At 43.1% G+C, this 13,075-nt stretch overlaps 1 protein-coding gene across 2 annotated transcripts in view; it reads right to left on the bottom strand.

The window, feature by feature from the left end:
* notch2 (notch receptor 2) overlaps positions 1–13,075 on the bottom strand; it is a 93,015-nt gene that overhangs the window by 9,546 nt on the left and 70,394 nt on the right. For both annotated transcript variants that reach the window (XM_063201978.1, XM_063201979.1), the window contains 11 exons: positions 11,455–11,587; positions 9,512–9,754; positions 8,803–8,915; positions 6,301–6,507; positions 5,426–5,742; positions 4,521–4,698; positions 3,749–3,951; positions 2,998–3,140; positions 2,010–2,214; positions 1,377–1,464; positions 445–607 (listed from right to left, as the gene is read on the bottom strand). In XM_063201978.1, the coding sequence (XP_063058048.1) occupies positions 445–607; positions 1,377–1,464; positions 2,010–2,214; positions 2,998–3,140; positions 3,749–3,951; positions 4,521–4,698; positions 5,426–5,742; positions 6,301–6,507; positions 8,803–8,915; positions 9,512–9,754; positions 11,455–11,587 (1,993 nt within the window). The remainder of the gene's footprint in view (positions 1–444; positions 608–1,376; positions 1,465–2,009; positions 2,215–2,997; positions 3,141–3,748; positions 3,952–4,520; positions 4,699–5,425; positions 5,743–6,300; positions 6,508–8,802; positions 8,916–9,511; positions 9,755–11,454; positions 11,588–13,075) is intronic.

Below are 13,075 nucleotides of genomic sequence, written 5' to 3'. Positions count from 1 at the left end.
TGTAGGGCAGTGTATTGCGTTTTTAACCATGAAAGTAGTGCAGCAAATTCTGCTTCAACATGCAAATGTCTCTAAATTTCCTTCATCAAACTGAATAATACAAATACGTGTCCTTTGTATGAAATGCCACACAGAGCTATTGTCATTATCATTGACACGTTTTCTACACATGCCAATATACATGACATGAAGGGCACGGGGCAGTGGTTTAACAGCGCAGCACCTTTGATAGTGCTTTGACTTGACTACAGCACCTAGTCCATTGACATACTGCTTTTATTACTTTCTATTAGTATCAGGTACCAGATGTGAGCATAGTACCTGGTCCTCTGACACAACTATTTGAACTTCTACTCATATTTGTACTTGGAGCACAGTACCTGGGGCTTTGCCAATACTATCTTTACTCTGTATTAATACTTGCGCTAGGCTTCACTACTGTACCTGGTCCTTTGACGTTGACGTCCAGGCAGTCGAGGTCCAGGTCAGCCTGTGGTGGGGTGAGGGAGATGTCTGCTGCCTTGCGGTGCTGCAGGGTCCACTCACGCCTGTCCACCGCACCATCCATGGGCAACAAGGGCTTGTCCTCCATCTGCTGAGGAACCAACTGTATGGGGGGTGGAGACAGTGGGTTGAGGTTGAGGGTGGATTGAGGATGGAGGTGAAGAGGGTGGAGGATCTAGATACTGTAACAAGGCCACTAACATAGAAGACAAAAGTGTCAATAGGTGACTACTGCATACTTAAGATTTGATGTATGTCACTTCAAGTATGTATCTTGTTATTACATTTGGCTTCTTATTATGACAACTTACTTAACCCATTGATGCCTGATGTTGCATTGCGCAACATTGGCCCTGGCGCCTGGAGCTGCATTACACAACATTCAGGCTCATGAGACTTGAGGCAACTTAATTAAAAATATCTGTTTTTTTTAGATGAATGAATACATTCTCATGAAAGATGAGGTTCTTAGCATTTAAATGCAACTAATTGCATATTTTTATAGGCTGAGGGCAGCTTTTCCTAAAAAGGGCTCAGGCATTCAGCACCCTTTTTTGCAGGTGCCTTAGGCGTCAATGGGTTAAAATATTTTTGGGGCCTTTTTAAGTCTTTATTTGTTTTTCAAGATAGGACAGTGGAGGGGAGACAGGAAGCGAGTTGGGAGAGAGACAGGGGAAGGATCGGGAAATGACCCGGGCCGGAATCAAACCCGGGTCGTCGGCATAGCAGTCCAGTGCACAGCCGTTAGAGCCACGGCTGGGCCTTATTATGACAACTCTAACATCTTTTTAAAAGTTCATAGTGCAGTCCTGCAGTACAGTAGTGTATAAGAGCTGATCGGGAGTGGTCGGGAGGTAGAGACAGATACTCACCCTGGGCTTTTTGGGCGGGTGCTCCTCGTCCGGCCAGCACTGGCCCTGACTGCCATCCATCAGCACCTCCTGAGTCTTCTGCATGTTCCTGCAGACGGAGAGAGGGAAGACACAAACACAGAGGGAGTTACGCAAAGATTCCTTGCGGATTAAAAAAAAAGGAGTATTGCAAAGATTACACTGAAGTTGAGAATTTAAATTTTAAATTTAAATTTAAATGTAAATTTGGTAGTTTGTGTAGCAGAGAGAAATACACTTGACTATGACCACTCGCATGATAATATTCAAAAGCGACATTCTTTGAAACAGTGATTGATATTTTTGAGATATACAGTATTGTACTGTACTTCCAAGGCAGCCATTGTATGTTAGTATGTGCATGGTGTGTGTGTGTGTGTGTGTGTGTGTGTGTGTGTGTGTGTGTGTGTGTGTGTGTGTGTGTGTGTGTGTGTGTGTGTGTGTGTGTGTGTGTGTGTGTGTGTGTGTGTGTGTGTGTGTGTGTGTGTGTGTGTGTGTGTGTGTTACTTTGAGACCCGCATTGGTGGATCATAACTGGGCATTATTGTAACTAACATTTATGTCCCTTTTAAGTAGTTAAAATGTGTGTATATGTGTGTGCACATGAGTACTGACTTAAGGCTGAAGTCGTCCTGTCCGACAGGCTCGCGGCGCTTGCTGTTGTTGTTGGGCAGGAAGCCGTCGGGCAGCCACAGGATGCCGTGCTTGCGCTTCCTCTTGGCGGCCAGCACGCCCAGCACCAGGATCACCAGGATGATGGCCGCCGCCACCGCACACAGGTACAGCCACTGAGGAGATGAGGCCGATACTGATGGGTCACCTGGATAAGCGGTTGAGGAGAGAGGGAAAGAGGGAAGGAGTGAGTGAGAGAGAGAGAGAGAAATATACAGAGAGAGAGAGAGAGAGAGAGATAGAAGGGGGTATGAGAAAGGAGGTGAAGGGGTGGAGAGAGGAGGTGAATGAAGAGAGAGAAAGAGCAAGCGAAGAGAGAGTGGAAGAGAGGGAGGGATAGAGACAGAGGGAATTAGAGAAGCAGATAGAGAGAAAGACAGACGGGGAGAAACAGAGAGAGAGAGAGTGATTGAAACAGAGAAACAAGAGCAGACAAGTTTCCCGTTAGAACACCTGGTTTTGAAGCATGACTCAGCACATCCACTAGCCAGCATGACAGGTGTGCAGAAATATAGAGGAGAACAGGTACAGTGCAGACGCTCAGGTGCTCCTAAAGCTTTTTATTGTTTTTATTTCACCTAAAAAAGCAACTGTCTCAAACGGTTAAAGCACTGTAGTGTTAAGCAAGGGACCCAGGTTCGATTCTGGCCCTAAGTCCTTTTCCGGTCCTCCACCCATCTCTCCCACTCACTTCCTTTCACCATCTCACACTGTCCTATCAAATATAGGCATAAACCCCCCCTAAAACACAATTTCCCGATCCTCCCCTTTCTAGTCTCTCTCCCACTCATTTCCTGTCCCACAATTCACTATGGACTGTCCTAACAAAGTTGAATACCCCCCATAAGTTAAAAAAAGAATACTATTCTGCATGAATATACAGCATACATGAAAAAAATAAAAATAAAAATAAACCGTCTGAGAAACTTACTGCCCACAGAGTAGACGGGGTAGGAGAGTCCAGTCTTCAGGTACTCGGCTGCGATGAAGGAGGCGGCCTGCTCGGTGTTGTCGAAGCATTCTTTAGAGGCCTCCACGCACTTGCGGTTGTCAATCTCCAGGTAGACCTTGGAGCTGCATGGGCCAGAGGAAAAGGACAGGAGAGGAGGGGGAAAAAAGAAGATTTCCAGGCAGACAGGTTAGCTTTCCGATGACACAGACAGAGGGGAGAAGTGCAGCATCAGGTGTGGTAGGGTACTGGGTCATGAACAGGTGAAGTCATTCATGCTCAGTCATGTCATCTGCTGCTGACTCATGTCGTGCACTCTTTCATTCATATCACTGGATAGCTGACAGTCGGGGCATAGATAGAACGGCTGCCATAGACTGGCACAAGCATTTTACAAATGAATGTGTATGCTACCTGTAAGGACTGTAAATTTCAGCTTCACATAGCATTATGTCATGTATGCATTACGATGTGCTCTGATGCGACATTACAATGTTAAGTCGTGATGTGCTGAAATGAAGTGCAATGTATCTGTAACTTTCTGAAATGTAATATACAATAAAATGAATATGTGTAATACATATAAGGCGATGTATCCACTCCTCACCCAATGGTGTCTTCTTGACCTCTACCTCCAATGTCATGTAATGTGGTGCAATATAATGTAATGTAGCATCATGTAACCTCTCCCTCCAATGGAATATGATGCAATGTAAATGTAAGCACTCCTCACCCGATGGCGTCCTTCCTGACCTCCCTCTTGCCGCGCTGCTTCATGGTGGCCCCCCCTGAGCCGCCACTTCCTGCTCCCACTAGGTTTCCGTCCGACCCGTCCTTCTCGTCTCCGTAGTAGGGGAAGATCATGGGCTGCTGCTGCTCGTCCTTCTTGATGCGCACGTTGGTGCGAAGCAGAGTGCTGAGCGAGCGTAGGAAGCCCTAAAAACGAAAGAACGAACGAACGAAAGAACAAATGAATGAATCTATTGCTTTGCACCACTATTTATCCTTCAAAAGAAAGAAAAGAGTCCTCAAATGAAGCTAAATAAAAGCTTATAGGACAGGGGCCCCATGTTGTACAGAATAGGCAATTAATATAACATGGAAAAATGGTACAATATGCAAAGCTATTATGCTATTAGCTATTATGTCAGCCTGCATTCTCTCATCACCATATGTAGCCCCATAATGCACGACTTTCCACGAGTGAAACAATGTAATAGCCGGTGAAAAGTTAACTACCATAGTACTACACTACTATGACATTACACATGATGCTTAGTAATATATTACAACTTGGTCATTGCCATTCCAGTAAGAGCAAATTTATAACAGGAGCCGTGTCTTAAGTTCAAACACAAAATATTAATAATATTATATTATATAAATTAAATATATTAATATTAAATATTAATATAAAACATAAAATATTCAAAATAGTTCATACGTAGCATAAGTTCAAACATAGCATGTCTAAGTTCAAACCCAGCATGTCTAGGTCCACACACCTTGAGGTCGCGCTCCAGCTCGTTGGGCTGCAGCAGCACCACTATCACCAGCGTGCCGTCGGCCAGCTTGGGAGTGATGTCCTCGGCACAGTCCAGGCCATCCCAGCCGCACTCCTCGTTGTTGCAGCCCTGGTTGCAGTGGCCGTTGGCGTAGTGGTCCGCGCAATACTTGTCGTACCTGCCAGGCAAAACCAGGCACAACAAGATTATTGTGTGCATAGATCAGCATGGTGTGTGTAGCGCATTTTACACAGTACTCAGACAATTCAACCTGCTTGAACTTTTGCAACTCAAAAACTGATGAAATAATAATATAATAAACACGTATTTGAAAGGATAAAACTAAACGGGGTAGAAGTAGAGAATAGGTTAAAGTCAGTATACTAAAATCCGTAAGTTCTTGTACTTGGACTTATGTTGCTGTTATATCTACAGAAATACAGAAGTAAAAATGTATTTCATTTTATAGCCCCTCTCAGCTGATGTTGCAGCTGTGTAAATTATTACTGAACATGTAGTACTGCTTGAGCTGGCCTTGCCCCAGGGCAGACTCCTGACATGATGTTTAGCTTGGTTTAGTTTGTGAGTGTGTGTTTGTGTGTGTGTGTACTCGTTATTTACTCTTTAAATAATAATAATAAAAAAACCTAACCCCACTTTGCAACTGCACTTGTTGTTCTGTATATCTCCTGTGCACTTTGTATTTGCTTGTGATGTTGGCTTGAATATGTCCTCTTTTGAAAGTCGCTTTGGTTATAAAGCGTCTGCCAAATGCAATGTAATGTAATGTAATGTAATGTAATGTTACATGTACACGTATAAAACATGTACCCTACTATGCACACTTGTATGTGTATCTTTTCACTTAAGACCACTGTCACCCCTGTTTTTCGTTTTTCACATACTTGCACGGGCTGGGCGTGGGCGAGGGTCCCTGGCACTCAAAGTTGTCGAACAGGCAGCCGGCGTTGTTGCACTCTGGGTCGCAGCGCTCGTTGCGGAACAGGTCCCAGCAGTGCACCTGCGCCGTGCAGTTCTCCCAGGGCTTGGGCCAGTGTAGCGAGCAGTCGCCGCCGTCCCACGAGCACTCCTGGTTCTTGCACAGCTGATCGCACACGCCGTCGCCCGCCATCTGGGCGCACTGCTCGTACGGGCACGCGGGCCGCGGGGACAGCATCTCGCACAGCTTGCCCACAAAGTTTGGAGGGCAGCGGCAGATCACCTGAGGTGGACAACAACAAAAAATCGTCACGACCGAGGACGTTGGCGGGGGTGGAGGGGGTTTTGGTTGAGGTAGAAGAGAAGCTCTGATTTGGGTCCTCCGTACATTGCTTGTATTGGGTAAGGGGGCCCTTTAGATTTCTCTGTCCTGGGCCTGACCAAAGCTTTCAGCAGCCCTGGTCATGACAATATATTGTGATATTACTTTTCACAGTAGGCCTACATTACAGAGATTCATGACACCAAAAATCGATTCTTAAGAAAATAAAATTAAGTTAAAGTTTGCCAGCATCCGACAACACAAACACAACCTTCAGTGCTGTTGGTTTTCATTCCATTGTGATGAGATGTAAAATTAGATTGTACACAGCAACTGGTAATAAAGCTCTCTATTTTTACACGTTTGGCCTACTGAAGTATAATGAATATCGCAATGTATTGCAGAGATACAGAATATGCACCGCAATGCATCATGACAGTATTGTATCGTGGCATGTGTCATGTGATGCGTATCGTAACGTATCGTGAATTCCTTGCCAATATCCCACCCCCTAGTCACCTGGTAGCGGTTGTTGGGGTCGGACACGCAAACGCCGCCGTTGTGGCACGGGCAGTTCTGGACCACATCGCAGTGGCTGCCCCCGAAGCCGGCTAGGCAGTGGCACTGCGGGATGCCGCCCGACATCTGGCAATGGCCGCCGTTCTGGCAGCGCACGCTGGCGCACGTGTAGCTCTCGGTCTCGTCGCAGTGGTAGCCACGGTAACCCTGGGAGGGGGAAAGAACACAAACGTTCAAAAAGAGGTTATCCAAGGGTTTTCAAGGAGTCGTATTGTAGCATTTGCAGCTAGGGCACCAACACTTACTCTCTCCACCAATTAACAGCTGTTAATTTCATGTACGGCAAAAAACATACATTCAGAGGCCAGAGGTCATCTAGGGGTCATCCAAAGGTCATACTACAGCATAGTGTTTCTCAACTGAGACTCTACAGCCCCCCAGGGGGCGATAGGGAGGCTTAGGGATTCATTGAGAAGGACGCACCTGAGAGGGGGCGGTGCTTAGATGCCATTGAGGGGCACTAGTCTATGAGGCATTGGCAGGCTTATGAGGAGGTCCAGGGGGCGTTGGAAGGCTAATGTTGAGGTCAAGGGGGTGCTTGTTAAAAAAGGTTGAGAACCACTGCTCTACCATCTAAACCTATAACTCTTACCAATAAATACTACCATACTACACTAATTAAAAAAATACTATAACAACCTATACTATAACCATAAACATGAACTCCACATACCTACATGGAGAAAAAGCTGTTGCAATTGGGAGGGAAAGTGGAAAACAGCGATCCTAGCGGTTACGTTCCAACCACCAGGGCGATCCTATTGAAACTCCCATAGACAAGTTTTTTTAAAAATCCCACAAAGATATGACGCTGAACTATCACACCAGACACATGTTTCAGCTTAGACAATAGGATGAACTACTACCTGTCGAAATCTTGAGTCATTTTTTGCCCTTTTAAGAAAAGTAGAAATTGTGCCAATCTGGTCGGAAACGGACTACAGCTCCCATCATGCTGTGCTTCGCGCCTCATTGACAACACAGAGAAACAAACGAACGCAAGTTCTTCGCGTTTCTTTCTTCACATTCTTGTAATCCTGTGAGTTCCATATTGGCGTCTTATTACACATATATACACTCGATTAGTTTGGTTTTAGCTTCTGTAGTAGATATGATGGCTTCTGTAATGACGAGTATCCACCTCTCTGGCTAATGTTTGGCTATGCTAATTACATGAAGTAAACACATCACACATGCGAGTCAGTGTAGTTCTGTATTAGCTTTTTAAAGAATATTACAATCAGCTCAGATCAGTTAAAAACAGAACATTTTACCACCTGAATCGATCAAACGGGCCAACATGCATATTATATGGCAGCCACTGCTCTTACTTCGTCGTCAGGACCAAGATGTAATTTTTTAAAGAAAAAAAACATTCATTTGATGCAGAGGCTTGAAACGTTGCCAGCAGGGGGCGATGAGATTACTTTCCCTCCCAATACACACAACACATCACACTTACAACACAGAAGCTTTATTAGACGTTAACAGAAAGGAAAACCCTTCAGAGCAAGCATACCTCACTGATGTTGTTCTGACCTCTTTGATGCAAGCATGAAGAAAATTGGATAAATATAAGTCAAATGCCGTGTTTGTCATTATGAACTAACAGCATGCACACATCAGCAGCAAAAACACATAGGCAAACAAGACATGCACTTACAACACTTAAAGCCATCCACAAGTGCCACAGTGCAAAGATCATTTAAAAAATGTTAAATGAAGCATATATTCTTTGTTAAATATGGTGTGGCAATATAGATTTAATGGCACCAGTAAGTCTTGCATATTTTTTAGTATGTCATTTTCTTTATTAATGCATGTTAATAGTTAATATATTCTTAAGTACATGTGACATCATTAACTAGGCTGCGCGGCAACAGACTAGCAGTCTAGCATCTGTTTTTTGTTGGGGCTTCGTTTCCCCCATCTACGTGTATGCCTCCTTGCCCTGATTCCTTACTCCACACTCTAACCTCACTACACAAACCACTGAACACACCACAAAACTGAACAACAAAACCACAAAATCACACTACTACACATCAAATGCACATCAAAGCAAAGCCCACACTAGGCTTCTTGCTCAGTATGACAATTGATGAGTCATGCTTTGGTATTGACTCAAAGTTGCAGAGTTGCATAAAAGCTACTGTGGAAAGTCCACTCGTGACGAAAGAGAGGAACAGAGAGTGAGAGACAGTGACGTGTGTGTGTGTGTGTGTGTGTGTGCACAAGCACACATTTGTTTGAATGTGTTATTGTGTGTGTGTTTGAATAGCTGTGTGTGTGTGTGTGTGTGTGTGTGTGTGTGTGTGTGTGTGTGTGTGTGTGTGTGTGTGTGTGTGTGTGTGTGTGTGTGTGTGTGTGTGTGTGTGTGTGTGTGTCTGTGTGTCTGTGTGTGTGCCTGTGTCTGTGTCTGTGTGTTTGGGTCAAACTCACTGGTTGGCATTTGCAGGTGTAACCTTGGCCAGAGGTCATGTTCATGGAACACACTCCGTTGTTATTGCAAGGCTTGGCCACACACAGGTCCTCCATCAGCTCACAGCGGCGACCTGGCAGACAAGCAGGGACAAGTGACGATCAGGGACAAGTGACAATCAGGGACAAGCCACACAAAGTTAACATCATTCCAACTATCTTCAGCACTGAGGACCAAGATAACCTGTTGCCTGAATTTACAAACTTACAACTTATTGTGGTATTGGAATATGTTGATTGATACCGATACGGTTCTGTCTGAGCAGGTTCATTGACAGCATATAGATTTTTTTTTATTCTGAAACAAGCATACTGGTATGGAAGAGTATAAACAATGTAGTGGTACAGTCAATTCTCTGAAAGTATAGTTGCCAGAGGTGTGTAAGTAAGTCAGTCAAGTCAATTCAAGTTACTTTATTAGTATCCGTAGGTAAACTGGTTTCACAGTTCAAGAGAGAGGTATACTAGGTATAGGAGTCCATATATAAGCTTCCAACACATAACATACGTACATGAAATCTAAAACACTCAATATGAACACATAGACAAAATTGAAATAAAATAGTCCAGTATTCCACACATTAAATAAATACTTAAATACTCCTTTTGTATTCTTCCTTTTTTATGAAAGACGTGTGTTTCTCAGGTGTTTGAGTATGGCATGTGTTACCTGTGTATCCGCGGCGACAGCGGCACTGGAAGTCGTTGGCGAGCTGGACGCAGTCAAGACTCCCAGGGGAGTGGCACGGGCGGGACAGGCACTCATTGATGTCGCCCTCACAGTGCTCGCCCGTGAAGCCCGGCGGGCACGAGCAGGTGTAGCGGCCGATGCCGTCCACACACTGCCCACCGTTCTGGCAGCGCGGGCCCTTGTCGGACGCACACTCGTCCAGGTTTTCCTCACACTGGGCACCTGATAATCGAGGTAAAAAAGTCAACAATCTTCAATGTCAAAAAATCTATGTAACAAGAGTTAGAACAGAAAATTTGACTTGTCTCCTGTTAGGCAAAACATAAACGTAGATAAGACATTGACAATAATCAAACACACGGACACAAGCACACGAGCACACAAGCATGTGAGCACGCACACACACACAAGGCAATTCAAGCCAAGGCAATGTATAGCACATTTCATACACCAAAGCAGTTCAATGTGCTTCGCAAAAACACCATACCTATAAGCAAAATAAAAGCATACAAAGCATGTTGCAGACAGTTACATGACTGTAAGTATGAATGTAATACAGATATGTGTAATGAATGAGTGATGTGTTTGATATGTGGGGTTTGTGCAATGTGTAGTGTGCAGGACACCATTTCATTTGAGTCTACTTTGCAGTGAAGTCTGCATAGTGCAACAGTACAGAAAAAAACAGTGACCTGGTGTTTGTGATGTACCTATCTGTTTTTTGTTTTTTTATAGAACATCTGTCTGTAATAGAGTTTTCAATTTTTTATTTTTTACACGCTTATGTCTTATAACGGAAACAGAATATATTAATACATTTTGGCAACATTTGAGACCAAGTTGTACATAATACTGCCGTGCATGGCCAACTTAACCAGACTAAAAAATATTTCATGTTCATTCCCACCGGATAAAAAGTCAAACTCAAGAGCGCAATATGTCAAGCATATTGCACCACTGAGTCAACGGAAGTTCCAGGGAACATTCACATGTTGCGAAAAGAGTCTTGCAACACTCCTAATAAATGTCATTAAATTACCACAGTACTACAGTAGGGTGATTTCAACAGGATACATGAAGCGTCTTTGAGCAACATATGGGGAGGACACTAATGCTGCTAAACTGAGCAACCGCATGATAAACTGCTGATACACTGACCAAATGATCGTTGGAGACAGATAAAGACAGATAGGGGATAGACATAGAGCAGAGGGGAACCGCAAAGAGAAACGGTGGCAAGAGAAAAGAAGTATGAGTGAGAGAGAGAGAGATGGGGGGGGTTAGAGAAAGAAAAAGGACTCAATACATTGCTGTAGGCAGCTTTACTGATAGGGAATATGTGTTGCCAAATGTGTGTGGCAATGTGCCCAGAAAGCATCCATATGGTAATGTTGCCCAGCAACACTCCTTGAGGGAGATGGCCCTGTGCTGCCCTACTAAGCTAAAAGACAGAAAGAAAGGCAGTAACTGTCGACTTTGTCAAATTGAGTTTGGACAGAAAATCGAATTTGTAACACCTTTATTGTTTGTCTAGTGATTTAATCTATTGTTTTTTTTTTCCTGACAAGAAAATAAATGAGTAAGCATTACCACTAATGTACGTACAAAATGTTTTACTAGGAATTGCAGACAAATGTGAAATGTATCCAAGTCTTCCATGACTTGAAAGCTTTCTCACGTTGCAATGCTCACTCAGCAACTGTTGCAACCAGTGAACCACCTCTAGTGTGTGTGTGTGTATGTGTGTGTGTGTGTGTGTGTGTGTGTGTGTGTGTGTGTGTGTGTGTGTGTGTGTGTGTGTGTGTGTGTGTGTAGCATGTGTTATCATAACACATGCTACACTCACACACATAGGCACACACACACACACACGTTATGTGCCCAACATGCATGTGGTCCTTCACCAGTGACCAGTGACCCACCTCTGGTCCCCGGGGGGCAGGAGCAGAGGAAGTGGTTGACCAGGTTGTGGCAGGTGCCTCCGTTGTGACAGGGCTGGGACTGGCACTCGTTCACATCGTACTCGCAGTGCACTCCCTGGAAGCCAGCCTTACACTGAGACAGAAGAAACAATGAATAAATTAATAAATGCTGTTAAAGATGGAACCTTACCTGTTCATTTTAATTTTTATCTTCATTTTATACGCTATAGTCTATTGTATATATTGTATATTCTAATTTAATTTCTATTCTAATTCTAATAATTATATTCTAATACTAATTCTGCAGGAAAAAGTATACTGCATCAAAATATTCATGGTTACCCCATGACCAACACAATTGTTCAGCAGTTACCTACTGTACATATTAGATGGATTATGCGGTTTGGAAACAGTCCTATTTCAACAAACGGTGAAACCAATGTGTAATTTTCCAACATCATCACAAACAATGAAAGAAGAACAAGTGACAACGCTCCTCTGTACAAAATCTATATTACACACAAACCGGATGCCCTGGGCTTTCTGTTGTGTACTTTAATTAGTCACTGCATAGCTACTAATCATTGTTTTTACAACTAATTATATTTATAGATGCAGCCTGCTTTATGTGGGGTAGCATATCTTTAAATTCACATTTGTGCAGTCTTTCCTTTCGTCTTCCTGCACAACATTATGCTGAGGTCAAAAGTTGTTCATATATGAAAAAATCAGGGTATCACTTCATTATATGTTGTTTTTTAGTGTATCTACATGTCTGTATATACACAGCACATGCCTATCCCTAATCATAACCATATATGGTAGAGTGCAGATACATAACGTTGCATACTTCTAGATACTTGATGTTGAACCACACTTAATTCATGAAACAGGGATGGTAAAAGCAAAGGCGTCTGCCCAAAAATAACGACGTAACTTCTTGTGCAAACGTTCAGATTTACAAAAACAAACTTGTTAAAGGAAAATGTGAAAATGCATGGGTTGATAAATGGGTAATGTGTCAGCTATACGTAGGGCCTCTCACGGTATGACAAAAAGGGCAGTGATTCTCAAACTGTGGGGCAGGGCCCACTGGTTGGCCACAAAAGTATTGTAAGTAAGTGGGCCTTGAAATCATTTTCTAAAAACATAATAATACTTGCATGTGTTGCTGTTGACTATTTATTTGAGTTGTATGGTTTATTGGATCAGAGGTGGGCCCCTGAACATTTGTGAACATTTCAAGTAGGCCCAAAGTTGGATATTTTAAACTTTACTTTTCTTCTACCTTTATTTAACCAGGGAAACAAATTACGATGAATATTTCTTTTTCAAGCAAACCCTGGCCAAGGTAGCAGCACACATCATGTTACAGGGTTCCCCCAGGATTGTTAAACCTAAATTCAATGCTTTTAAGACCTTTTTTAATGCATGTTCACATAAAATTTAATACTTTTATCGCACCCATTATTTCAATAATATTGAACGAAATTCAATTAAGAAAGCGCGTATCAAATTCAAACCTCATTACTTCTTAAGAGATTACCTCTCTGTTTGGCACAAGAATGTACATTTATGGAAAATACAATTAAAACACATGCAAAGTTGCATTGTAGCATCT

Source organism: Engraulis encrasicolus, chromosome 6 (assembly GCF_034702125.1).
Source record: "Engraulis encrasicolus isolate BLACKSEA-1 chromosome 6, IST_EnEncr_1.0, whole genome shotgun sequence".
Taxonomy (NCBI): domain Eukaryota; kingdom Metazoa; phylum Chordata; class Actinopteri; order Clupeiformes; family Engraulidae; genus Engraulis; species Engraulis encrasicolus.
This window is presented reverse-complemented; position numbering and strand designations above follow the sequence as displayed.